Here is a 26,923-nt window from a genome sequence, read left to right as displayed (position 1 = left end):
GCGGCACAACTACTGAGCCTGTGCTCTAGAGCCTGTGAGCCAGCACTACTGAGCCCATGTGCCACAACTACTGAGCCCACACACTGCAACTACTGAAGCCCGTGCACTCTAGGGCCCACATGCTGCAAATACTGAGCCTGTGTGCTGCAACTACTGAAGCCCGTGTGCCTAGAGCCTGTGCTCCACAACAAGAGAAACCACCGCAATGAGAAGACCATGCACTGCAACAAAGAGTAGCCCCTGTTCGCCGCAACTAGAGAAAGCCCAAGTGCAGCAACAAAGACCCAATGCAGCCAAATAAATAAATAAATTTTTTTTTAAAAAAATGAAGTAGATTATTAAAAAAAAAAAATGAAGTAGATCTATTAATATGGAAATATCTTTAAAGCATATTGTGAAGTGAAAAACAAAGTACAGAGTAATATACATCATACTTCTTTTTTGTGTATATATTTAAAGAACATGCATACATGTATATGTGTAAGGGGATGTGTGGAAGAATTTTCCCTCCATTTGCTACCTATAAAAAGAGAAAACTGACTATGTGTAGGAAGAGGTTCTGGCTATAGGTAGAAGAGACCTCAGGTGTTACATTTTTCTTTCTGTTCTTTTTAAAATTTTCAAATGCAGGCATATATTATATGTATTTTTTAAATGTCAGCAGAATTTTTCTGGTTGGTTGTATAATAAATCATCTTGATTTTCTTCTTCATGCATTTCTATATATTTTAGAACACAATAACTATTATCAAATAAATAAGAGGCAGACTAACTTAATATATTATGATGTTCTAAAAATAAATTTGAATCTCAAGAGATCTCGTTTTTTATTTCAATCAACTATTACAACAAACTAGAAATAAACCAGTTATGCTATTGCTGAAACAATGGGTGACAACTGAACAGACAAGTTCATTTCTAGTCTATGAAATATCCTTAATCTGGCAGAAATTTTGAGAATAATATTACAGAAGTGGCTGTAATTATGGACTTAAATTACATTATTCAGATTTCATCAAAACCCATTTCTAAACTGTTTACTAGACTCAATTCTACAACATTTATTCATTACGTGGTATGCTTGGTCTCATTCTTCTAAATGCTGAAATGAACAAAACAGACAAAAAAGATCAACTGTCATGGTGTTCATATTCTAGTGAAGAAGGAGAAAGGAAAGAGGAGATATTTATTTAAGTTACATAGTAATTTATATATTAGGAAGGTATGAATAACAGAGAAAAATAAAGCAGTGAAGGAAGATAGGAAACACTGGTGGGAAATTGTAATTTCAAAAAAGATGGTCAGGGATCTGATTTTATTTGTAAGATGAAAAGTAACTAAAGCCATATTTCTAAATCATGTTAAACATGAATAGTCTTATTTAACATCAAAACATATTTTCAATTTTCACATGATTCTTGCTGTAATTTGAGGAGCCCATAATTTTGAAAAATTCATGACCGATAGCTACAATTAAATTTGAAACACTCAAGTGTTACTACTCTTTTGAAAAACTAATATTTATTGAGTGATGATTCTATACCAAGGATTGTTCTAAGCACTTTACATGAATTTTCTTCTTACTGAATCCTAACAAAAGTCTTGTGAAGAAGGTAAAAGTGTTATTCCTATTTTATGGATAATAAAACTGAGACACAGAGAAATTAGGTGAATGGCATTCTATTAATATTTCTTTAAATGGAAGTTACTATACTAATTACAGCAGCATTTTCTGTACATATTTAACCATGTTGTGTGTTCTGTTAGAGATACAAAAATCAAAATGGCAATATTGGGAGGGCAGATAATGGTTTTGCAATTTCCATCCAATAACACACAGATCCTCAAGGCTCCACAGCACATGAGGAACCACTGGTCCAAGTTTTCTCTGGCATTCAGCCACATCTGAATAAACCCTCTTGTGTTCTGGATAGTGGAGTTCCAAGCATCTAGATGCTCCAGGAACACTAGTTAGCGTTATTAGAAATTCAATGAAGGAATGCATTTCATCCAAGAATGAGGAGTCTTGGGCTGTTACTTGTCACGTAGTCTCCACCTTTGTTCTTGCTTAAGCCTCAGTCTCATCATCCATAAAATGAGGGAGTTTAATCTGAAGGTTTCAAAGATCCGTTCCAGCTTTAACTTCTATGACTCTAAAAGTAGAGATAGTTGGGCAGTGAACTCTCTTTAACAAGCTTCCAAGGTGCCAGAAAAGTAAATAGAGCTTCAAAAAGAAGGGTTCCAAAGTCCTTCCCCAGGCCCCGAAAAGTATGAAAAACGGAAAGGTAGTACTAGGTAGTACTTGAGGGCACTGTCCACACACAATAAGCAGTTATTCTGAAAAGTATAAGATTATATAAAAATTTCCATTTAGGAATGAAATGAGATACAAATATATACTACATAGTTTGTCTTGTAGCCTATCACCAACAGTTCAGAGAAACTTACTAGTACTGGGGTTTGTAACTATGGGAATGTCCACCCTAAAAATCTTTAGAAATAACATTTATACTCATAAGCATGTGAATTTACGGGTGTTACTTTGCCTTAAGGAAGGCAAGATGTTTTCTAAGATCATTTTTGAGGTTGTCACTGAGAATGACCTGTAAAGTTTTACCTCACAGATGTTTGGTATGTTTTCTATCATTTCTTTTCAGGGTCTGGAGGTTCTCCAGGCATGGCCAGACACTCCGTCTTATATTTCATCCTGCTGAGTGCTCTGATTGACAAGGGCCAAGCCTGTTTCTGTGATCATTACCCATGGACTCAGTGGTCCAGCTGCTCCAAAACCTGCAATTCTGGAACCCAGACCAGACAGAGGTGGGTGTGGACTTTGTAGCTTTTCTCTGTGCCCTGTGAAACCTCAAGGACAGAGTTAGCAAAATCAAAAGTGCCACACTAAGCGATGGGAAAAAAAATATATATCTAAAAGTATAATTTTTGCAGAGTATAATCCGCAAATTTTTTTTTTAAATTTTGAAAAGAATTCATGAATTTGGATGGAATTTGAGGTCTTCTCCACATAAGGTTGAAATGGAGTCTACTTTTGTTCTCCATAAAAACTGAGGTGTTTCAAAGAAGTTTAATTAAGAATCTGTGCAATATTTTCAGTTGACTAACTTACTTAGAATCACTACTCAGGCTTTTTTTCAATCAGCACATAACTCTGCTTGCCTACAGTTAGAGAGTTAATTATAGAGAATTTTCTACTCATTCAACTGAGTCTAACAGGACCTCAATTGAGGAGCACTGCTAGCTATTAGCTTGATTGTTGTCATGGACCAGAAGGCAAGAAACTGTGTTTACTTGATAACATTTAATAATTCAGCCTTTTCATCAATTCAGACTACTCATCCCCCACAGTTTCTTTAAATCTGTTAGATATTTCTATTCCGTGAAGATGCACACATGACTTGGAGGAAAAAGGCATATATTTAATGCATTTTAACTGTTACAGCACTTTTTTGAGATCTATTTTAGAAAACTATTTTTACATATGTCGTGTGTCATTAAATCACCAACTGACTGTTCCAATAAACCATCCACGAAGGATGTAAGAACAGATTTGTTTATAATACTTCTCTACTCAAGAGTCCCTCAGTAGCTCTCTACTGCCTACCAAATAAAGTACCACAATATATTCCATCCCTCTCAATTATACACTTCTCAGGTCCGTCCCACAAGTTCCTTCATGGACGTGTCATACTCCTCCACCTCTAATCTTTGCACATGATCTTCCTTCTGAATGCCCTTCACTTTCTTGCCTGGGAAATTCACATGAATTTTTCAAAATGTATCTCTCATGTCACTTTCTCCTTTAATCTTTGGGCCCACGGCACTCTGGCTCTATCTCAATCATTGTATTTATCACCCTGTGTTGTCATCTTTTAAGCAATTTGCAGAAACTTTCTTCTTCCTTTTCTTTCCCTTTCAGTCCCTTCCAGGAACTCAGTCAGGGCCAGCTTCATGGACGTGTGAGCTGTGCAGTCACACAGGACCGCACACTGAGAAGGGCTCTGTGCTTGGCTTAATGCTCTGCAGTCATTTTCTTGAAATTATTAATAAGCTTTGAACGTGAGGCCCCCCCGTTTCCATTTTGCACAGGGCCCAACAAATTATGGACCCAGTGCTGAGTTCCAGTAAGTGGTAAGAATTGCACATATGCCACACTGCTTGATTTTCCATGAAAACCTTCTTTCCTTGTATTCACTATAATTGAGTCAATGATCTTTTTCTTATGGAGCTGGAGCCACAATTAATACACTCATTCTAAGCAGCTTTTTCCTCACTGTTACAGACAAATCGTTGTGAATCAGTACTATCTGGAAAACTTTTGCGACCAGCTTTGCACCAGGCGGGAGACCAGAGAATGTAACTGGCAAACTTGTCCTATCAATTGCCTCCTGGGAGATTATGGACCGTGGTCAGACTGTGACCCTTGTGTTGAAAAACAGGTAGGTGACATGTGGGTGTATTCAGGAAATCGGAATCACAGTAAAGTTCTCAAATTCCCTGACAGACTCAACAGTCATAGAAATGCTGGATTTCTCCAATATTTGAAAATAAACTGTCCCAGCTTCCACTGAAGGAAAATTCCATTTAGCAACATTTTGGGGGGAGGGAGGATTCATTTTGCATGGTTTATCGTCATGTGAACACCAAAAAAATGTTCTTCCCCCCAGAATTGGTATTGCAGTTGCCCAGCTCTGAATTCCACTGCCTGTGCCCTCTGAGAGCTCACAAAGCAAAAACAAGTGCTAAAAAATGGGGATTTCAGTCCAAGGTTTAAAGTCAGACAGAAATGAGGGGCATTAATTAAAATGACTCCTTGCCTTTCCTCTAATTTCCCTCTCCCCATGGGAAAGTCCCTCTATTTGTTTATTGTTCCCAGCTGCAATATTTACCCATCGCAAGCTCATTCCTGTAAGGACACTGGCCCATGTGAACCCCAGTCAGGTCAGGGGCTAAGCATTCAGACATTAGGGAAGTAAAAAGAACTCATTATTGGAGCACCCACTCTCTGAGAGAAGTTGTTCTAGGCCCTTTATGTACATCACCTTATTCAAACTTCACATCACATTGTTTTTCTACCCATTTTATAGATGAGGACGTTACAGCTCATTAGGGGTTAAGTAATTTGCCCAATAATACACCACTAGAAGACTTCATTTCGAACTTGGATTTTTCTGACTTCAAAGTCAGTACTTTTTAATCCTGTCCTATTTCTTTCTTTCTCTGACTCTTTGTTTTACTACTGCCTGTTTAAAATCTTTTAAAGTGTGGAGAATGTGTCAGCCCTGGTTTCCATGGTGACTTCCTCGTGCAAAAGAGCCCCCAAATCCTTTCACATTTATCACGTCACACTATGTTTGAGGAATAAAAGAGCTACTGTTATTACCTGGAAGATTTATTGCACTCAGGACATGCTCAGTAAATATGTGTGCATTTGATTTCTATTCAATTTAGAATCATATGATTTCGGAGTTAGAACTCTTAAGAAATCTTTTATCCCAGTTCCTCATTTTACTGGTTGGAAAAGTGAGATCCAAAAGGTATTGACTTCCCTAAGGACACACAATAATAGAAATGGAAAAAGTCATTATTTAATTCAGCAAACGCCACTATAGGAAAAATCACTACTGTGATTGAGAAGCCCAGTTTTCTTAGATAGTTTTTGGCTTTGACCCAGCCTCAGTTACTCACCTTTCTCTCCTTTTCTTTCAGTTTAAAGTTAGGTCCATCTTGCGCCCCAGTCAGTTTGGAGGACAACCCTGTACTGAGCCCCTCATGACCTTTCAACCATGCATCCCATCTAAGCTCTGCAAAATTGAAGACGTTGACTGCAAGAATAAGTTCCGCTGTGACAGTGGTAATGTACTTTTGGAAAATGTTCAGTCTTCATTAAAAATGACTAAATAAATTTATTCCAATTGACTCCCAGTGAAAGTCATGATAGAGAAGTCCCACCATATTTTAAGCCTGTGGGGACAGGGGTGTTATGCTCCCAATTACATGCTATTCATGTGTAAAATTACAGCTTTCAAGCTATAATCATCTTGACCACTTACTTGATTCATGTGCTCATCAAGTACCACTCCCAGGTTCCGACACTGTGATACAGCAGTAGGAAGAGAATGAGGAGGAGGAAACGGAGGAAGAGGCAGATACTTTTAAAAATCGGCTATTAATAAGCACAAATCTAGAATCAGAATAAGCAATTGAAAAGGAGTGACAGATTTTTAAAATTTTAATATAGTTTATTAAGATAAGAATATTAAAGCTAAGATAGTATGTCAAGGGGATGACTAGAGATGATGTGACAGATTTTCTGGTGTGGTCCATTGAACGACTCCAAAGGTAATTGGCAGAAGAGGAAGTTGAAAATGATTTAAATGGTGGCAACGTTCCCTTCAAGTCCAATTCTCATTCAGATTTGTAAATTTTGATATTTAAGTATCATTAGATTATAATCAAATTTTGAATATACCGCTTAATCTATGTATTCTCTTGCTGATTAATGGCTCTCCAAAGCTCAACACTTTGAACAGTCTAGATGAGATTTCTACACACTTTTTCAGGAAAGGTCCAGATGGTAAATATTTTAGGCTTTGCTAGCCATACGGTCTATGCAGCAGCTATTCAACTCTGGCATCCTAGCATCAAAGCTGCCATAGACAGTAGATAAACAATTGAGCATGGCTGTGTTCCAATAGAATTTTATTTACAAGAGCAAGTGGCAGGTCAGTTTTCGTCCATGGGCCATAGTTCACTGATTTCTTATATAAATAGTCAATTTAAAGTTAAAATTAGAGTTTAGATGACTAAAATCCCATCATTTCTGTGTACTCTGAGATACACTGAAAAGTATTTAGAACTAAATAGCAGATTTCAAATTCCTATAAAAAATCGACCCCAGACTTTGGTCTAATGTTTCTCTCTTCTTACTCCTTGCTTCCTGCCTTCAGCTTTGCCAATCTTTTCTGAATGTCAGGCAGGAATGCTGGTGCCAGGGTTTTCCCTCTGTGCCTCATCCCCCAAACCTGAGATGTGAGGGTGGGACCTGGGTAGAGAGATAGACATTATGCCTACAAAAATAAGGTCATGTCACATATTGACAAAAGAGGGAATATAAGAAAAATCTTGATGGCAATGGCTCAGGGGAATGCAGACCTTAGCATTATAACCAGAATATTAAGATAAAAATTTAGAACTGAAGCACAGCTATTTGAACCTTGAAGGGTAGTTTTTAGAACAGATTACCAGGAAGAACTCTTTTATTCAACAGACGATAAATCTATGAAATTTATTACAAAAGAGCTTTGTTTAGGCCAAAAATATCCACAAGTTTGAGAAGGCTTTAGATACATCCATGAGCTAACAATTCATAATGAGAGATTTCAGGAAAGTTAGTGGTATAGGCACAACTGATCTCTACTTCATCAGCAATATGTCCATAACTAGTGATATAAACTGAACTGTTGAAATACATCTGTAATGGTTGGTAAGCAGCTGCTACCCTGAGGTCTCTTAGTGACCTCTGCCCTACTGTCCAGATCCCTTCACCAAGAATCCCTAGATCTTCCCAGGATCCAACCACTAACTAGCTAATCCCTGGCACAAATATGGTTGGAATCCATTCTGATTGAGTGGTGCCATGGCCTATTGGTTGTTAAATATTCCACTGAAGATGATATACCACTATGCTCTCCTAAAAACATCCACTAATGCCACTCTGAAAGGGAATAAAATGTTGAATGGACCATTATTTGTCTGACTCAGGATACTCAGAATGATGTTTGGCTCAATTAACAACAACATCAAAAAATGTCTATCTTTCCTTTCCTCTCTCATGATTGCATCTTCAGAGTCCCCCAAGACTAAATATATTACTTTAATGTATACATGGATCTTTGAGAAGTACCCATGAGAATAATCCCCATGCACTATGCCAACTCCTCTCTCAAAGTTGTAACTTTAAGCATAAAGATGAGAATTTGCAACTAGTTATAAAAATAATATACCATTGTAGTAACACAAATCAGTTCAAGTAAATAGGAAAATCATGTACAATTCAAATGACTACATAGTTCCAGGTGTAAAGATATATATGCATGTGCTGGCTAAAGCATGCTGACTTCTACAAATCCTGTACTATCCGAACTTCCCTTCATTTTTCCCATTCCTTCTTTGGTATAGGATATATTTATGGCTTACAATCTCTCTCCCCTTGTGCTTCCTATTCCATTGTGTTTCCAAGGCCTGGAATCATTCTCAGCTGTGTCCCATCACAGACCTATATCACTCCTGTCACCCATTCCTAAACATCACTGAAGAGAATTCCTCTTGATTTCATCCCCACCCTTGCTAATAAATCCTCTCTAATATCCCGGGAAGTACCAAATGAATAGAATTCCTAACATATCTGGTACCCTGATCACAAACCTAGGTTAATGAGAACCGTACCTTACATGTGTACCCCTACCTCCACCTGATAAAATGGGATATTTTTTAATGTAACTGTATCAAAAATTTGCTTTTGTTCAAATTTGTGAGTGCTAGGTTCAAAACTTTTAAAAACTGTAATATTTGTCCTTTCTTTTTCTTTAGGAAAAGCCTCTCTATTGCATACTAAATTACCCATTCTGTTCTGCCCTAAGAAAAGCAAACAGAAAAACTAGAGATGTGCTGTTTTAAAAACAGAGCATCTTTCAGGTTATATCTTGGGAATGACAGGAATTCAATTCCCTCTGTATTTTCAGTCTTGTATGTTTATGATGCTCAGAACTATAATAATGGTCTCGATACAAGATTTTGAATAATCAAAGGAGGACTTAATTACTTTCATTACATTCTACCTTCTTACTGAATGTTATTAACCAAAAAACTAAGTACTTTCTGGGGAACTCCCTATTAGTACAAAAATTTAATTCAGTAGAATACCCAATTTCCCCAAGCATTTCAGTTAGTCCAAATAGTCATGCATAGCTGTAGTGAGAGGTTGATCACAATTTAAAATAGGTAAGCAGATAATCCTGAGTAAAACATTTAATCATTGTCAGTGAGACCTGTACGTAATGGTACAGATGCCAGCATCCTTGACTATAGGCAAGAGGCTGAGGGGCAGGAGAAGGGGTATCTGTCATTGTACATAAAACATTTCAATTTCAGTAATATATAGGCACATACTGATTCCTAGGATCCTTATGAAACTCATCAAGTTTAAAAAGGAAGGGAATTGTCTGGGTACATGGAGTTGGTACTATTTTCTAAATTCACTCAAACTGCTACCTAATACTGTAGTACCTAGGCATTTAATTTGTCCAAAAAAATAATTAGATATATTAACTTATATGCAGTGAAACAATTAACAGTAATCATAAACAGTGAATATCTAGATTAAAATATGTAGTAATTATGTATAGTAAAATACACAGATAGTAAGTGTGCAATTTGATTTTGACAAATATATACACCCATGTAAACAACCCCCAATCAAGGTACAGAAAATCTCCATAAACCCAAAAAGTTCCTTCTTTCCTCTTTCCAGTTAATCCCTCTCCTTGTAGTTGAACATCAGATAAAGGATTCAAATGGCATGACTCTTCTGTGTTGGGCTTATTTCACACCCAACATAAAATTTCAGACATTCAGCCACGTTGTTATGTGTACCAGTAGATGTGTGTGTGTGAAATTATAGGTTTTTTGAAAAAAACAGTGACCTTGAGTCTGTTATCCTGAATCAAAAAAAAAAAAAAAAATTCTGAGCCTATTGTTAATTTTCTCCTACAGAACATGACTTCTGCAGCAAGATCACTGTAATGGTAATGGGATTCCAGAATTATTTCTCTTATTTAAGACAATGAGCTCAATAGTGACTAAATAATTATATCCTGACTCTTGTAATCCTAAAAGATAAGGGAAAACATCAGTTTGTCATTCCATTTCCATATTTCCTAAATTTTTATCAAAAATAATGAAAACTTGCCCTCAACCTTCCCTTGAAATTTAAAGTACTCATGTTTCAAATCAGCAAATACTTTCTTAAATGACCATTTGTTGTCAATGTTGCTGTTTCTTGACTAGGTCGCTGCATTGCCAGCAAGTTGGAATGCAATGGAGAAAATGATTGTGGAGACAATTCAGATGAAAGGAATTGTGGGAGAAAAAAATCAGTATGCTCACGGCAGTATAATCCCATCCCTAGTGTACAGCTGATGGGCACTGGGTATGTACCATCTTTTTATCATTTGGGAAGTAGGACCATCTCAGAACTAATGAGTTGGAAGCAACAATGAAGCAATGAGACCCACCATTGTCTACATTCCTCATTAACCTCTTACTCCTCTCACCAGCCCTGTCCCTGACACTAGGCTACCATGCTCAAGTAGCATGTGGCCATAATCCTCATTCCTAAGGAATAAAAGAATTTAGCATTTTCATATTTAGTTCGTAGTAGACAGTGCTGTGAGTACTTCATAAACGTAGTTTGTTTTAATTCTTATATAGCCTTCTGACAGCTCTGGAGGGGATCAGGGCAAACTGGTGGGAGGCCAGCCAAGCTGAGAGGTACCAGGGTGGATTCCCGGGACTACACCTTGAAAGGGTGAGGACCCACTCAGAAATGTGCAGTCTCCACATCTGTATGTTGGAAGACTACAAACTGATTTGAGGTTAGGTCCTAACATTTCCTAATTAGAGTTGATTTCAATGAGAGTGCTTCAACAGCATCTTCTTATCAATGTGCAGAAATCGTTTCCTTCTTCTCCATTCCCTGGAAGAAAACCTCAGCCAAAAACTCCTACTGACAATGGGAAAAAGAGTATCAAAAAGTATGCTTGTGAGTGTATTGAAAGTGAAAACACTAAAGAAGCAAAACCATTCTTCAAGCGTGAGAGGCAAGCCCTGAACCAATAGTGGAGACAGAGCCAGAAGGAAAGGAGTCAGGCAAACACAGAAAAAACAGGGTGATAAAAAAACAATGATGTGAAAAGGTAGGGGGAGTAAGAGGAGATGTGCACATGGCGAGGGTGTCCAAAACTTCCTCTTACATGGACTATGTGAGGTATGGATAGGTCAGTACAGTTTAAAGGCAGAAGGTCAGACCTGCATTACCATCTGGTTCTACTTGTCCAACTTACAAACCAGGAAAATGAGCCTCAGTGAGATTAAATAACCTGTCCAAGTTTAACAGCTAGTAAATGGAGGAACAGGATTCAAATCCAGACTCCAAGACCTGGGTTATTTCTACCATCTCATTCTGATTTGGGACAGTATCCACCTTAGAGATGGGAACATAATGGAAGAAACCTTGGTGGGCCATGCAACCCTCCTCCTGATCTTTAAATAGTGCTCAGAAATTCTAATGTTCCTATTTTAGGTCATGAGGACATTGGAGGTTTGTCAAGGGATTCTAAATTCATTAGACTGAGACAGTGTCTGAGAAAACTTGAGGAAATACAAGAAAAATTGAAAACAAGAGCTAAGCCTTAGTTGGAAGCATAAGAAAAACCAGTAATCTCTTCTACTCTCCTTTTCTCATGGTAAAGAATTCTTCTTTCAATTTTTGCCCGGAAAGCAAATAGTTTTCTATAAACTTTTATTGCTTTGTAGTGGGTTTTTTTTGTCTTTACTTGTACGGCCAGACTTGCATAAAATGAAACCTTGAGGCACCAAAGACAAAGAACAGAAATTGCAAATACAACCTCATTTGATTAGAAGAAAAACTAGAAGCTATTGAACCAAACTCAAGGACAGCAGTACAATGGAACAGCCATTAGTCTGGAAATAAGGGGAGCCGTGTTCTAGACCTACTTCTGCATTAATTCATTAGATCGTGACCAAGTAATTGGACATCTCTGGGCTGTAGTTTCCTCATCTGTACGTTGGATGACTACAAACTGATTTGAGGTTCTGTCCTAAGAACTCCTAATTAAAGTTGATTTCATCAAGAATGTTTCAACAGCATCTTATCAGGGTACAAAAATGGTTTCTTTTTTTCCTTTCTTTGGGAGAAAAACTCAGCCAAAAACTCCCACTGCTAATCACATTTTCTAATGTTCTGATTGATTAAGGGTGACATTACAAACTTGCCTCTTGTTCAGTTGGTCTAGACTCTAGAGTTACAGCTGGGGAGGACCACATGCTCTGTGTACTTTGGCAGAAGGACCGAGTGGGCCCCTGCCAACCAGAGCTGTTGTCCCAAGAATTCTCAGAAATGAGCAAAACCTACTGGCTCAAGGACAGCCAGTCCTCTCCTCGCCTCCCCAGGGATTGAGAGTTTTGAGAGCTGCTTACTGGAATCTCTCTAACCTCCTGGCCTTAGAATCTCTGCCTCCCTCCAACACATTTCTACCCAAAAAAAGAAGTTTCCGGGGTGGCTGTCCCTCTTTTTAAATGGCATCTCTCCAAGAAAGAATTTAATAAGACATACCAACATTGTTACTTTGTCAACATCAGTCACAAGGTCTGAAATCTGAAGCAAGAATCAGGCGACAGTAGTATGCTGTTTGTTTTTTCTCAGGCTCAGCCAAATTACAAACACGTACACATACACACACACACACACACACACACACACACACGTATAATACATGAACACACGTGCATATTTATGTATCTGTATATATGAAAATTTTAATTAAATTCAAAAAGTTACAAAATATAACATTAAAGAAAAATTAGATAAAATACTTTAGAAACCTAAAATATTAAAAGCCACGATGTATTTGAAACACCAAAATATTTAAAGTCAACTTAAATGCCACAGAGGGGAGGAGAAAGAATAGAGCTCAAAATTGCTGCAGAGTTGGCTTCACTCCTAAAACTTTCCTCAGACGTGCCCTGACAGAGTCACCTCCACAAAAATCCTATCTTCAGGCTCTCTGCAAGCAGCTGCTACCTTCATAGATTCCTCATGACCTGGGAACCATTTTTCTCAAGCCCTTTCTTGTTTGTGACAAATTTATAGTACATGGTATAAGGCAGTTAAAGGTAAACAATTCTTTTTTCCTCATTGATCCCTCTTAACTCAGAAAATGAAAGAGTCTTAAATACGTGTGTTTGTCATGCTAATTTAAGTACTTTGGAAAGTTCTTTCCAGACCAGCTCCTCTTACTTCCTCTCTCAAATACCCATTGATACAAATGCAAATATGGGTGAGAATTTGACTAAGAGTTACAAGTCACAGAACCCACAGGAATCACTCTTTTTTTTTTAAACAGCTTTATTGAGATCTGATTCACATATGGGCCCTCCTGCTGTGTACCTCATTTATTCTCACACTACTGCCACACTCACAACACTTCTGATGCCAGATGTGGGGTAGGTGTCCCCCCACCAAGCAATTCTCTGTGCCACCAGCCAGGAGCCCTACAGTTTAACTGAATTTTGACCCAATCTACTTAGAGATAGTGTCAGATCCCATAGGTTAAGGGCTCAGTCCTGCAAAACTGCCCTTGCCCCCCTACAATGTCAGATGCCAATTGCAATTTCAGGTCTCACCTGTGCCTCTGACACATCGAAGATTTCCAAGAACTCATCCTTGGGTTTGATTAATTTGCAAGAGCTGCTCACAGAAATCAGTAAAATAACTTACTTATATTTACCAGTTTACTACAAAAGGATATGATAAAGGATACAGATGAACATCCTTTTGGGAGAGATGGGTAGGGCAAGGATGTGGGAAGGGGAATGAGCTTCCATGCCCTGGTTAGGTACCACTCCCCCACACCTCCATATGCTCACCAACCCAGAAGCTCTCTGAACCCCATACTTTGGGGATTTTTATGGCGGCTTCATTACATACGTGTGATAGATCATTACTCCTATTTCTAGCCTCTTTCCCCTCTCTGGAGAATGGAGGGTAGGGCAAAAAATTCCAAGCCTTGAATCATGGCATGATCTTTCTGGTGGCCAGCCCCCATCCAGGAGCCCACCAAGAGTCACCTCACTGGAACAAAAGACACTGCTGTCACACAAGAAATTCCAAGGGATTTAGGAGCTCTGTGTCAAAACCTGGGGTCAAAGAACAAATATAGAACAAAAGATGCTGTCAGTGTTCTCATCATTCAGGAAATTACAAGGGTTTTGAGAGCTTTGGTCCAGGAAATGGGGGGCAGAGACCAGTATATATATTTTCTATTATCTCATCTTATGTAATCCAGCATTATCAATTTTTTTTTTCACAGCTACAGTTTAAAAATATTTATTGTGTTTTACATTAGGGGAAGAATTTCTAAATATAAAGCAATGGAAGAAATTAAAAGACAAAAATGTATTTGAATGTCCTTCCAACAATATTTACAAGTTTTTACAATGTATACATCATCATGATAAAATTAATGAAGAAGATGAAAAATAAAAGAGTTTTTAAGAAAGGGGGAAAGAAGTAACATACAACTTTTATGTTTATATAACAGCATTATCAAATTTTTGACACAAAACTTTTTTTTTCACAGAATACATATTAATATCTATAAGAACTTGGAAAACAATTCACATTCTGGAAAAGTTTTCATCTACCACAAAACAATTTCTTAAATACTTGATTTGTACTAAGCTAATTAGTCTCTCCATGCTTCAATTTCCTCATTTGTAAAGTGGGTATAATAATTATATCTATATCACATGGTTATCATAAATATTAAGTAAATATAATATTAATATTAAATACAGATCAAACAGTACTAGACTTATAGTAAATATTATGTAAGCATTTGGTAAACAAATTTTAAATATCATTATAGTTATTAATAAAAACAATAATATGATTACAATTCTATTAAAATATTGCTATTACTATTTCATTATTAGCTCTCTATGAGAATTCTTTTACTGTATCATACTGAAGGAAGTGAACCCATATTGGCATTAATTATGTAATAATTTATTTCATAATCTACTTCCAAAGTTTGTACTTGTTCTGTAACTCATGAAATAATTATAAACTCAAATTTTATGTCATGATGACAGCCTAGAACAATTAAATAAGTGGAATAGGGAGAACCTAACAGACCCAGAGGGGCTGAGTTTGGCTTCCAGCCCTTTTTGGGTACCTCACCATAAACTACAAAAAATGGGCTTTCCTTCAAGCCATTTGTCATGAGTCAAAAATGTCTAAGAGAAGAATTTCTTTCATATACAGTAAATTTTAAAGATTGCTCTACATCTATTGAATTCTTAAAAATTACTTTGTTTTTAGGTTTCACTTTCTGGCAGGAGAGTCCAGAGGAGAAGTCCTGGATAACTCTTTCACTGGAGGAATATGTAAAACTGTCAAAAGCAGTAGAGCAAGTAATCCATACCGTTTCCCGGCCAATCTGGAAAATGTCAACTTCGAGGTACGACAGCTTATCATGGGGCACCCCAAACGCCAATGGTGATTATAAGCTAAATTTCCAATGAAAAATGGGTCATGAAGGAAGGGACAGAATAAAAAGGTAATGAACATTTTTCATCACCTTTTACGTGTTGGTGTTTAATCCTTCCACAACCCAGTGAGGTCAGCGTTATTATCATCAATTTACAGATGGAAAATAGGGAAACTAATTTGTCCAAAGTTAAACAGCTAGTAAGTAGTGGATTAGAGATTTAAGCACAACTTTTCCAAATTCCAGAGTCCATGCTTTCTCCCGTGAACAAATATCTGTAACATGTCCCCACTCAGATAAATGACTTGGTTTATTCAGAATTTTCTTCTACCATAGTTAGTTCTCTCAGATAACCACAAAATTTAGACATAACAGAGTGCCTGGCTTCTAAAAAAAAAGAAATTAAGATGAATTTAAGTATAACGTGGGTAGTTCTGCTTACTTTCCACCCCATTTTATTAGTTGGTTTGGTTTTCTGTTTGTTTTCCTGAGCGGTAACAAGCAGCATACTATATATTCTCAGAATCTAGCCCAGTGCCTTACACATGACAAGTACTCCATACTTGCTGAACTAAACAATTTGTTTCTTTTAATTTATGATAAAAGAAACAGGAAAGACATGACTTTAATGGCTACATCCATGCATACAAATTTGACATACTAGAGAGAATTTCAGAAAATCTAATGATTTCTGAGACCACTTTACAGATGCTATGCGTTCAGCAAAATTCATTCAATCCCTTCAAAAAAAAAAACTTTTATATTCATATAAATACAGGCATTTTCCAATTTGACAAACTCAATTTAAAAACCATCTAATATATGTTAATGGGTGTGGGGAAATGTCCTTGGGGTCCAACTGCCAAATTCAAACACCTTTGGGGAGACTTACCCTGAGAAGTCCCGTCCCTGCCTGGAGGTAGATGCGACAAGAGTAACATGTGACTCTGACCAGGTAAAGAGAATACTCACTATCTCCCCACAGATCCAGAAGATGTTAACCCCAGAGGGTCCACCACTACCAAGGGAGGTAGAAAAGGTCTTGCTGGTATGCTGAATAGGAACTCAGAAGAGACCTTTTTCCAAAGAAAAAATGACATCAAAAAGTCTGTCAATGATGGAAGATGTATTCTATTCTTAAGATGTATTGAGTAGGCTTTGTAGACAGAGCTAAAACCCAAACATTTACATATAATATCATTATGTTGGAGGATGCTTTCTAACTCCTAAACAACCAATCCATAAGCTTACTTTCAAAACACAATAATTTCCAAAGAAACATACTGCCTATATTCTCTGCAAGCATCCCTTTTATACAGTTTTACAAGTAACAAATGTTAAGCTCAGCACAAGAGAGCAAATACGGGCTTAGGTAACACTTTACACTTATATGATACCTATGGTTTTCAAAGTACTCGCATATGTTGTTTTACTCAAGTGCCATAACAACCTTCCCAGAAAGAGAAATTTATTTTATGTTCATCTTACTTACAGGAGATTTAGGATCATTGAAGTTAGAAACTTTCTCAGAGTAATGCAGCAAGTAAATGGCACAGTGGAATTAGAACTGCTGGCTCCTGGCTCCAAGTCCAGGGCTGCCTGTGCCAGATGAGACGTTGATAGTAATATCAAGAGAGATATTAACGACTCTGCAATGAGTGCCAGGTCCGAGTACCTTTCCTAAACTATCATTTAAAAGGTATCACCTGTGAAGTTCACCAATGGTGTGCCAGAGCCAGCTCTTCCAGCTTAAAAAAGCCCACTGTTAAATTTTCAGGATTTTTGCAAGCTGATTATTAAACACAGCCATTATTAAATATTAAATATATAACCTGACAATTAAATAAAGATATTAAAAACACAGGTGATAATTACTCAAAATGTATCACTTCTCAATTACTTTGCCACATTTGACCATTCTCTATGCCCTTGAGGTTGCTTACATCTATTGTATCTTAAAAATACTATATAATAATTTGCAGGACACAACACTTAACCATCAAAGCCAACTGTCAGTCTTTGCTAAACGTTATAAACCATTAATTGTCCCACCAAAAAATATTAATAATTTGCTACTGTGCATCTCTTCCCAAGTTTGAATTCAGGGGCGTCATATAGGTAGCTTGAAATCAGCTATAGTAAGAATATTTATGCCACAAGAAAAGGCAAACGCTGTAGTAAGTCACAGATTTTTTTTCCCTCTCAGAGAATTGGTTGTTAAACATTTACTAGCAGAATATTGGATCCACCCATATAATTTAGTAACCCAAGCGTGCATGACAAGTTACATCAGGAAATACAGCCTGAAAAATCCTCATTCAGAAGAAAGTAGACTCATTTCGTTATCCATGTAGTTCTGAAACTTGCCCAACCTTAAGAAGCTGCCTGAGCTAACCTCTAACTATACGTCATTGAACTTTAGATAATATTCAATTGCTGAGGAAGGTCTTGGTGATATTTCTTCAAACAAAGATTTGGAAAAGACCAGACCCAAGGTCACAGCTATTGGTTTACTTTCCACTGATCTCTTTATTACTTTGTTCATACCGTTAACAAGCAGCTGTGCAAATCTAAGCTATTCCTTACTGAAAACAGTAGAGGAAGAGAAATTCAGCAGGCATCTGACTTCCTTTCTTCTACAGTATCGGAGATTATTGAGACAGATGAAATCATGGGCTGGCTGGCACACAAAGATTAGAGGGGGCTCCTGAAAGGAAGGCAATTGGGCAGCAAGTCAGAACGGAAGACCATAGGAAGAATTCTGCCCCTCAGGGATCTTCCAAACACTAAATACAGAGCTAAATACCATAAGATACAGAGCTAAATGCCATAAGATCCCTGCACCAGATCCCCAGAGTTGTATCAGTGTCTCAGGAATCCTCCTCTCGTTTCTTTGGAGCTGCTGCTCGCTACCAGGTGTACGCTAAAGCACTTGCTGTCACCAGCAAACTACAGAGTGCAGTTACCACTAGACTTTTGATTCTTACCAATATACTGACCTACCTAGACAAGGTCTCTTGCTATATCCCAAAGCCTCAAGCCTTCGTAGATCTGCAATGCCCCCAAAGCCTCCCTAAATCCCTTGTGAAATTCACAACTTCAGGTTCTGTCTCTAACCCTCACACCACAGAAACTAGGTGTCCCTCTGTCCCCTCCATTCCCCAAGTCTCTCTTAACTCTCTTCTGCCCCTCCCTACAAACCCAGCTCCTTTCTTCAAACACAAAAGTGAAAGTGTCAGCACATATCGAGCCCCAGGAGGTCATCAGCCCACAGGATCCACAGGTAGTCAGGATGGGCTAGGAATAAGATGTAAAATGAGGATTAAACCTTTTCCCCAGAGTTTGCTTAACATCTCTTCCTGGGAAAAGCTAGGAAGATGGAGCTAATCAGAGCTCACCAGCTGTTCCTTACACCTCACGAAAAGAACTCATCTTCCTCCTTTCAAATGTTGTCTTGGCTTTCCATATTCCCATTCATGGAACAGCATTCCCATTCATTCATTCATTCATTCTCTCTCTCTCTCTCTTTCTCTCTTTCTCTCTTTCTCTCTCTCACACACACACACATACACATTTACTTGGTCAAAAACTTCTGTTGACTTACCTCCTAAATATCTTTCAAATCCACCACTTTCTCTCTACCCAACCACCATTCCCCTATGCCTGGCCATTCTCCTGAATCACTTGGCTGATTGCAACAGTTTTTTAAACTGCTCTCCTTGCCTCTACTTATTTATCTGTAGTTAACATGATCTTTGCAAAACAAATGTGATGACAAACATTCTCAATTTTTCAATCACTCAAATAATATTTTTAAAGAACTTATCAGATGCAAAATCTTGTATTTAGAAGTCAACTCGGATGCTTTAGCAGGGCATACAAGGCCAGGCCCCAGTTTCCCAGTTCAATCTAATTTTTCAGCACTGCTCATCTACAAAACTGCCTTCCCACCAAGCCAATATACGTGGTCAGATTTTCTCTGAGCTTCTGCCCAGGATACCCAATGCCCCTACCTTACGTGCAAATATTGTTTTCTTTAGGCTGACACATCTTTTCTTGTGTGAGAGTTAATTTATAAAATAAAATATTTGTAGTCTGAGTTTTTTTAGGCAAATGGTAAAGAAATGTCAACAACTACATTTAAATATGGTTGTGCTGCTTTGTTGTTAACAGATGAGCTTCATTTGTGGACATTTTAAATGCTAACTAGCAGGCACTGCAATGTCTCAAAGGAACACTGAACTTTTGACTGTATTTTACTGTTGAGCAAGATTCTTTTGCAGCTGGGTTATTTCTTCTCTTGACTAATTGTGCGAGCTATTTAATTGTGACAGGTGGTTTGCCTCACAGTGCATTTTAATATTGAATATTTTAAAACAAGAGATTTTTCCATTGCAAACCAGACAAGCATTTTTTTTTATTGGAATATAGTTGATTTATAATGTTGTGTTAGTTTCAGATGTACAGACAAGCATTTTTAACATAAAGAAGTACTCTTCAATCAATTTACTTTGCAACTTTAAAAAATTTGATCATTGTTCTCTTCTTACCAGCAAAACCATAACAAGGATTTACCTTGGACTTGGCAAATACCTGCTCCACTCATAATTCAAGTCCCACTGGCTGTTTTTTTTCTTCTTCCCAGACCCAGTCAGGTGAAAACTGATAACCACCCACCCGGCAAAACCAATGGATTATTTGATCATTTGTCCTCTGTCTTGCAGACTTGGCCAGTGGAGTGCTAATGCCCAACCTATGAATAAGACTAAAGGGTTGGTGATGGAGCCTGAGCAGGGTAGGACAGGATCTGCCCTCCCCTTTTCTAGGCCTCATTTTTCTGAAAGATACCTTCCATTAGCTTGCAAATGGCATCAAGTTCACAGGCAGACTAAAAATAACTCTCTATTCTTATCACCTCACTAAATCTCAGTTATGGAGTCATTTCCTTGATAGAGGTTTCCCTGGTATTGCCTCTCTGAGTTTATAGTTATTTGTGACACTCCCCTTGGCAACACAACACTACCCACATTGAATTAAGTATCTGTGATTATCTTTCTTCCTCAATAAACTTTGACTCCCTGAAGACAGGGAATAACACTATACCTTGTTCTCTAGCAAGATGGGTCCTCAACAAACCATTTACTGAATGCATAAATGAATGAATGATCATTGCATTAAGTGTTCATGAGTAACTCCAATATTTCCTAAATTACGTCTTACTTCATATGGATTTTTCTCCAGGTACAAACTGAAGAAGATGATTTGGAAACAGGTTTCTACGAGGATTTAATTTCTCTTGAAGTTAATAAAGATCAACAAGGTTCAGCTTTCGGCCAAGAGAAGAGCTCTTTTCATGTACCAATTTTTTATTCCTCAGAGAGAAAGCAAAGCAGCACCCATAATTCTGCCTTCAAACAAGCCATTCAAGCCTCCTACAAAAAGGTAAAGAAATGGTTCCTGTTCTTTTTATTCTTTCCTGAAAATTAACACCAATTCCAGCAATCATGCAAGGAGAAAGAGAGAGTTTTTAATATCAAATGAATAGGATTTCTAACACAGATTTAAACAGACTTACTTTTTTGTGGTTATATCCCACTTCAAAAGTTATAGAGATAATATGTATAATAATGCTTCTTTTTTGCGTGCATTTGGCTATGTTTATGGTTGTGTTCTCTTTAACTTTTTTCTCATTATTTTAGGTGTATTTCTTATAAATCACATGCCACAAAATGTTCCTTTTTAAATGTGATCTGACAGTCTAGGGTCTTTGCTAGAGAAATTCAGCCAACTTATATTTAGTATCTCCCCTGAAATATTTGATGGTATTTCTTCCATCTTTAATTTTTCATACTCAACTTTGTTGCTGGTTTCCTATTTCTTTACTTTTGTTTTTTCCAGTCATATTTCTGTTTACTCCTTTTTGTCCTTTTGGTTATTTTGGAAGTTCTACTAAACGTTTAAATTCTGCTGGTAGTTACCTTTCTCTAGTTAACAAGCATAATTAAACATATGTTTTTCTTTTAACACTTGAAGTAATATCTGTAGCCTCCCAAAGGATGTTTTATTTACCTATTCCCCACATCCCATTCCAAAGATCTCCTTGAAAACATATTTGCTTGTCTTTCCCAACACTATCATCACAGGGCTCCAAAACCTCAGTTTTATTGAGGTAGTTAAAAATCTTTGTATTTCAAGTTATTCCTAGGATTCCTAGGGATTGTTTTGTATTCATTTATATATTATATATGTTCATTTGTAATTTATTCAGGTTCTTGTCTTCCCAATTAACAATTCCTCACATAACACTTATAAATTCCAAGTTCATAATCTGTATTTTATATTTGCATTATATTTTATGTATGTATTTCTATATATGTGTGTATATGTACGTGTGTGTGTGTGTATATATATATATATATATATATATATATATGTATATGTATATATCCATCCCATATACTCATTACTGTTTCCTCTTCTTTCATCTTCCCTTTCTTGAGATCCTGTTCTCATTCAATAACCATATTTTTAGTATTTTCTTCAGGGAGGATACATGCAAAGTACATACCCTAAATCCTTATGTATCTACAAATGCCTACCTTTTCACTGAGCAATAAAGATAAAGAACATCATGGCTGGATAAAGGAATCTTGGAACATTGTCTTCTTTTCTTCAGAGTTGGTGGATGTTATTCCACTATCTTCTAATTTCTATTGTTACATAGGAAAAATTACATGTAAGTTGATCTTTCTTTTGTTTTCTCTCTGGAAATTTACAATTTTTTTATACTCTAAGTATTGGACTTTTTCCACTAATCTTGCCAGAAACTAATGGAACTCTTTCAGTATATAAAAATGCATCTTCATCCATTAATTTTTCCTCATCTGTTCCTATTTCTTTTATTATTTGCTTGTAAAATCTCCTAGATATGTATTCCAACTCTTAAATGATTTAGAGGATAGACATTTTCTATTAGGCATTTTTAGACACTTACAAGTGTCTTTTAAAATGGTATCTGTTCCTCATTACAACCACCACTCTAAGTAGGATTTGTTCTTTTGAAAGAGATGAATGGGGAGACTGAGCCATGAATCACAGAACCTGAGGGGAGAGGTGAAAAGAATAGACAGAGGTACCAACACCAGAACCAATGGCACCAACACTGGAGGGAACCATTTTATGGCTCCTCCTGTTTTTACCATAGTGCCCCTCATATTTTTTTATTTATTAATCCATTCATACATTTATGTAAATATAAGAACTTATAGCACTATACAGATAATCTTTCCAAGCATTTCATTTATCTTCAAAAGAACCCTAAAAGGTAGTAGTGGATTTTTTTTTTTTTGCTTTATTTTTATTTTTTAAATTGAAGTATAGTTGATTTACAATATTGTGTTAGTTTCAGGTGTACGGCAAAGTGATTCAGTTATACATATATATATGTATGTATATACACATATACACATGTATATATTCTTTTTCGGATTCTTTTCCATTATAGGTTACTACAACATATTGAATATAGTTCCTTGTGCTGTATGGTAGGACCTTGTTGGTTATCTATTTTATTTATAGTAGTGTGTATCTCTTAATCACAAACTCCTAATTTATCCCCCCCCCCCCACCTTTCCCCTTTGGCAACCATAAGTTTGTTTTCGAAGTCTGTGAATCTGTTTCTGTTTTGTAAATAAGTTCATTTGTACTGTTGTTTTTTTTAGATTCTGCATATAAGCAACATCATATAACATTTGGCTTTGTCTGACTTACTTCTGTCTGACATACTTCACTTAGTATGATAATTTCTAGGTCCATCCATGTTGCTGGATAATAATTTTTTAATGTACTGTTGAGTCCAGTTGTGTCACTGGTGAAGTCAACTTGATACCAGTGTTCTTTGAATGGGAGACTGATCACTGTTTTGCTGAAATCCAAATGTACCACAACCATAGCAGAGGTTCAACCTCCAAATGGAGGAATGCAGGACTTAGTTCCTGGCCTCTTCTCTCTAGCTGTCTCAGGCCCTTGGAGATGCCATCCAGACTCATGGCTTCAAATACTATCTACATGTTGATGAAGCCAAAATTTATGTTTCCAGCACTGTCAGTTGAACTCTATTCCAAGTGCTTGTTCAACATTTCAACTTGGATTTTAATAAGCAACTCAAAGATAGCATGTCCAAAACTGGGCTCTTGATATTTCTCCCTGCTGTAACTTGTCCCTTTCTCAGTCTTCTCCATCTTGGGAAAGGCAATTCTAACTGTGCAAGTGGCTGTGAGTAAAGACCTTGAGGACATGATTGATTCCTTTCTTTTCTTCACATCCCTATATACAATCGATCAGCAAATCCTACTGGCTCTGCCTTAAAAATACATCCAAATTCTGACCATGTTCCATCACCTCCACAGCTACCATCCATGACTCAAGGCACTATGGCCTGGATAATGCCAATAGATATCCAAGGGGTCTTCTTCCTTCATCTTTAACTGTCTTTCAGTCTATTTTCAACAGAGCAGCCAGAGTGATACCAACTGGATACTGGCTATAAATCATACCATTCTGCTGCTCAAACCCTCAAAGATTAAAAGCTTAAGTCTGTCCATTGACCTACAAGACCCCTCATTATTTTTCTGCCTTCATCCCCCATTATTCTCCCCTGTCCTCATTCAATTCAGCTTATAATGCCTCCTCACTGTTCCTCAAACACAGGCTGGTCACACCCTTACCCCAGGACCTTTGCACAAGCTGTTCCATCTACAAGCTTTCCCCTGAGATTTATGCTTGCCTTCCTTTCATCTTTTTTTTTTTAACTGGAGTATAGTTGGTTTACGCTGCTGTGTCAGTTTCTGCTGTATGGCAAAGTGAATCAGCCATACGAATACATATATCCCCTCTTTTTTGGATTTCCTTCCCATTAAGGTCACACAGAGCACCAAATAGAGTTTCCTGTGCTATACAGTAGGTTCCCATTAGTTATCTATTTTATGCGTAGTAGTGTATATATGTCAATTCCAATCTCCCAATTCATCTCACCCCCTGTTTCCCCCTTGGTATCCATACCTTTGCTCTCTACGTCTCTGTCTCTATTACTGCTTTGCAAATATGATCATCAATACCATTTTTCTAGATTCCACAAATATGCATTAATATGCCATATTTGTTTTCTCTTTCTGACTTACTTCACTCTATATGACAGTCTCTGGGTCCATCCACATCTCTACAAATGACCCAATTTCATTCCCTTTTATGACTGAGTAATATTCCATTGTATATACATACCACATCTTCTTTATCCATTGCTCTGTTGATGGACATTTAGGTTGCTTCCATGACCTGGCTATTGTAAATAGTGCTGCAATGAACACTGTGGTGCATGTGTCTTTTTGAATTATGGTTTTCTCTGGGTATATGCCCAGTAGTGGGATTGCTGGGTCATATGGTAGTTCTATTTTTAGTTGTTTAAGGAACGATACTGTTCTCCGCAGTGGCTATATCAATTTACATTCCCACCAACAGTGTAAGAGGGCTCCCTTTTCTCCACACCCTCTCCAACATTTACTGTTTGTAGGTATTTTTGATGATGGCCATTCTGACTGGCGTGAGATGATACCTTATTGTAGTTTTGATTTTCATTTCTCTAATGATTAGTGATGTTGAGCAACTTATCATGTATCTCTTGGCCATCTGTATGTCTTCTTTGGAGAAATGTCTATTTAGGTCTTCTGCCGATTTTTTGATTGGATTGTTTGTTTTTTTGATATTGAGCTGCATGAGCTTTTTCTATACATTGGAGATTAATCCCTTGTCAGTTGCTTCATTTGCAAATATTGTCTCCCATTCTGAGGGGTGTCTTTTCATCTTGCTTATGGTTTCCTTTGCTGTGCAAAAGGTTTTAACTTTCATTAGGTCTCATTAGTTTATGTTTGTTTTTTATTTTCATTACTCTAGGAGGTGGGTCACAAAAGATCTTGCTGTGATTTATGTCAAAAAGTGCTCTGCCTATTTTTCCTCTAAGAGTTTTACAGTGTCTGGCCTTACATCTAGGTCTTTAATCCATTTTGAGTTTATTTTTGTGTATGGTGTTGCATTCTTTTATATGTAGCTGTCCAGTTTTCCCAGCACCTCTTATGGAAGAGACTGTCTTTTCTCCATTGTATATTCTTGCCTCCTTTGTCATAGATTGGGTGACCATAGGTGGTGGGTTCCACTGATCTATATTTCTGATTTTGTGCCAGTACCATACTGTCTTGATTACAGTAGCTTTTTAGTATAGTCTGAAGTCAGGGAGTCTGATTCCTCCAGCTCCGTTTTTCTTTCTCAAGATTGCTTTGGCTATTCGGGGTCTTTTGTGTTTCCAAACAAATAATAAAATTTTATGTTCTACTTCTGTGAAAAATGCCATTGGTAATTTGATAGGGATTGCACTGAAACTGTAGATTGCTTTGGGTAGTATAGTCATTTTCACAGCATTGATTCTTCCAATCCAAGAACATGGTATATCTCTCCATCTGTTTGTATCATCTTTAATTTCTTCCATCAGTGTCTTATAGTTTTCTGCATACAGGTCTTTTGCCTCCTTAGGTAGGTTTATTCCTAGGTATTTTATTCTTTTTGTTGCAGTGGTAAATGGGAGTGTTTCCTTAATTTCTCTTTCTGATCTTTTGTTGTTAGTGTATAGGAATGCAAGGCATTACTGTGTATTAATTTTGTATCCTGCAACTTTACTAAATTCATTGAATAGCTCTAGTAGTTTTCTGGTGGCATCTTTAGCATTCTCTATGTATACTATCATGTCATCTGCAAACAGTGACTGTTTTACTTCTTCTTTTCCAATTTGTATTCCTTTTATTTCTTTTTCTTCTCTGATTGCTGTGGCTAGGACTTCCAGAACTATGTTGAATAATAGTGGCAAGAGTGGACACCCTTGTTTGTTCCTGATCTTAGTGGAAACGGGTTCAGTTTTTCACCATTGAGAATGATGTTTGCTGTGGGTTTGTTGTATATGGCCTTTATTATGTTGAGGTGGTTTCCCTCTATGCTCACTTTCTGGAGAGTTTTTATCATAAATGGGTGTTGAATTTTGTCAAAAGCTTTTTCTGCATCTACTGAGATGATCATATGGTTTTTATTCTTCAATTTGTTAATATGGTGTGTCACATTGATTTGATTTGCATATATTGAAGAATCCTTGCATTCCTGGAAGAAACCCCACTTGATCATGGTGCATGATCCTTTTAATGTGTTGTTGGATTCTGTTTGCTAGCATTTTGTTGAGGATTTTTGCATCTATGTTCATCAGTGATATTGGCCTGTAATTTTCTTTTTTGTGACATCTTTGTCTGGTTTTGGTATCAGGGTGATGGCAGCCTTATAGAATGAGCTTGGGAGTGTTCCTCCCTCTGTGACTTTTTGGAAGAGTTTGAGAAGGATGCGTGTAAGCTCTTCTCTAAAAGTTTAATAGAATTTGCCTGTGAAGCCATCTGGTCCTGGACCTTTATTTGTTGGAAGATTTCATCACAGTTTCAATTTCATTACCTGTGATTGGTCTATTCATC

At 37.1% G+C, this 26,923-nt stretch overlaps 1 protein-coding gene across 1 annotated transcript in view; it reads left to right on the top strand.

Annotated features, from left to right (window-relative positions):
- The window catches only part of C6 (complement C6), a 92,138-nt gene that overhangs the window by 2,643 nt on the left and 62,572 nt on the right, over nucleotides 1-26,923 (top strand). Inside the window, exons 2-7 of the mRNA XM_059919258.1 lie at nucleotides 2,658-2,820; nucleotides 4,298-4,454; nucleotides 5,725-5,869; nucleotides 10,084-10,225; nucleotides 15,200-15,338; nucleotides 20,610-20,810. Of these exons, the coding sequence (XP_059775241.1) occupies nucleotides 2,678-2,820; nucleotides 4,298-4,454; nucleotides 5,725-5,869; nucleotides 10,084-10,225; nucleotides 15,200-15,338; nucleotides 20,610-20,810 (927 nt within the window). The 5' untranslated portion in view covers nucleotides 2,658-2,677. The remainder of the gene's footprint in view (nucleotides 1-2,657; nucleotides 2,821-4,297; nucleotides 4,455-5,724; nucleotides 5,870-10,083; nucleotides 10,226-15,199; nucleotides 15,339-20,609; nucleotides 20,811-26,923) is intronic.

Source organism: Balaenoptera ricei, chromosome 3, assembly GCF_028023285.1.
Source record: "Balaenoptera ricei isolate mBalRic1 chromosome 3, mBalRic1.hap2, whole genome shotgun sequence".
In the NCBI taxonomy this organism is placed as follows: domain Eukaryota; kingdom Metazoa; phylum Chordata; class Mammalia; order Artiodactyla; family Balaenopteridae; genus Balaenoptera; species Balaenoptera ricei.
The sequence above is the reverse complement of the archived record's forward strand: the minus strand, read 5'-3'. Positions and strand labels throughout refer to the sequence as shown.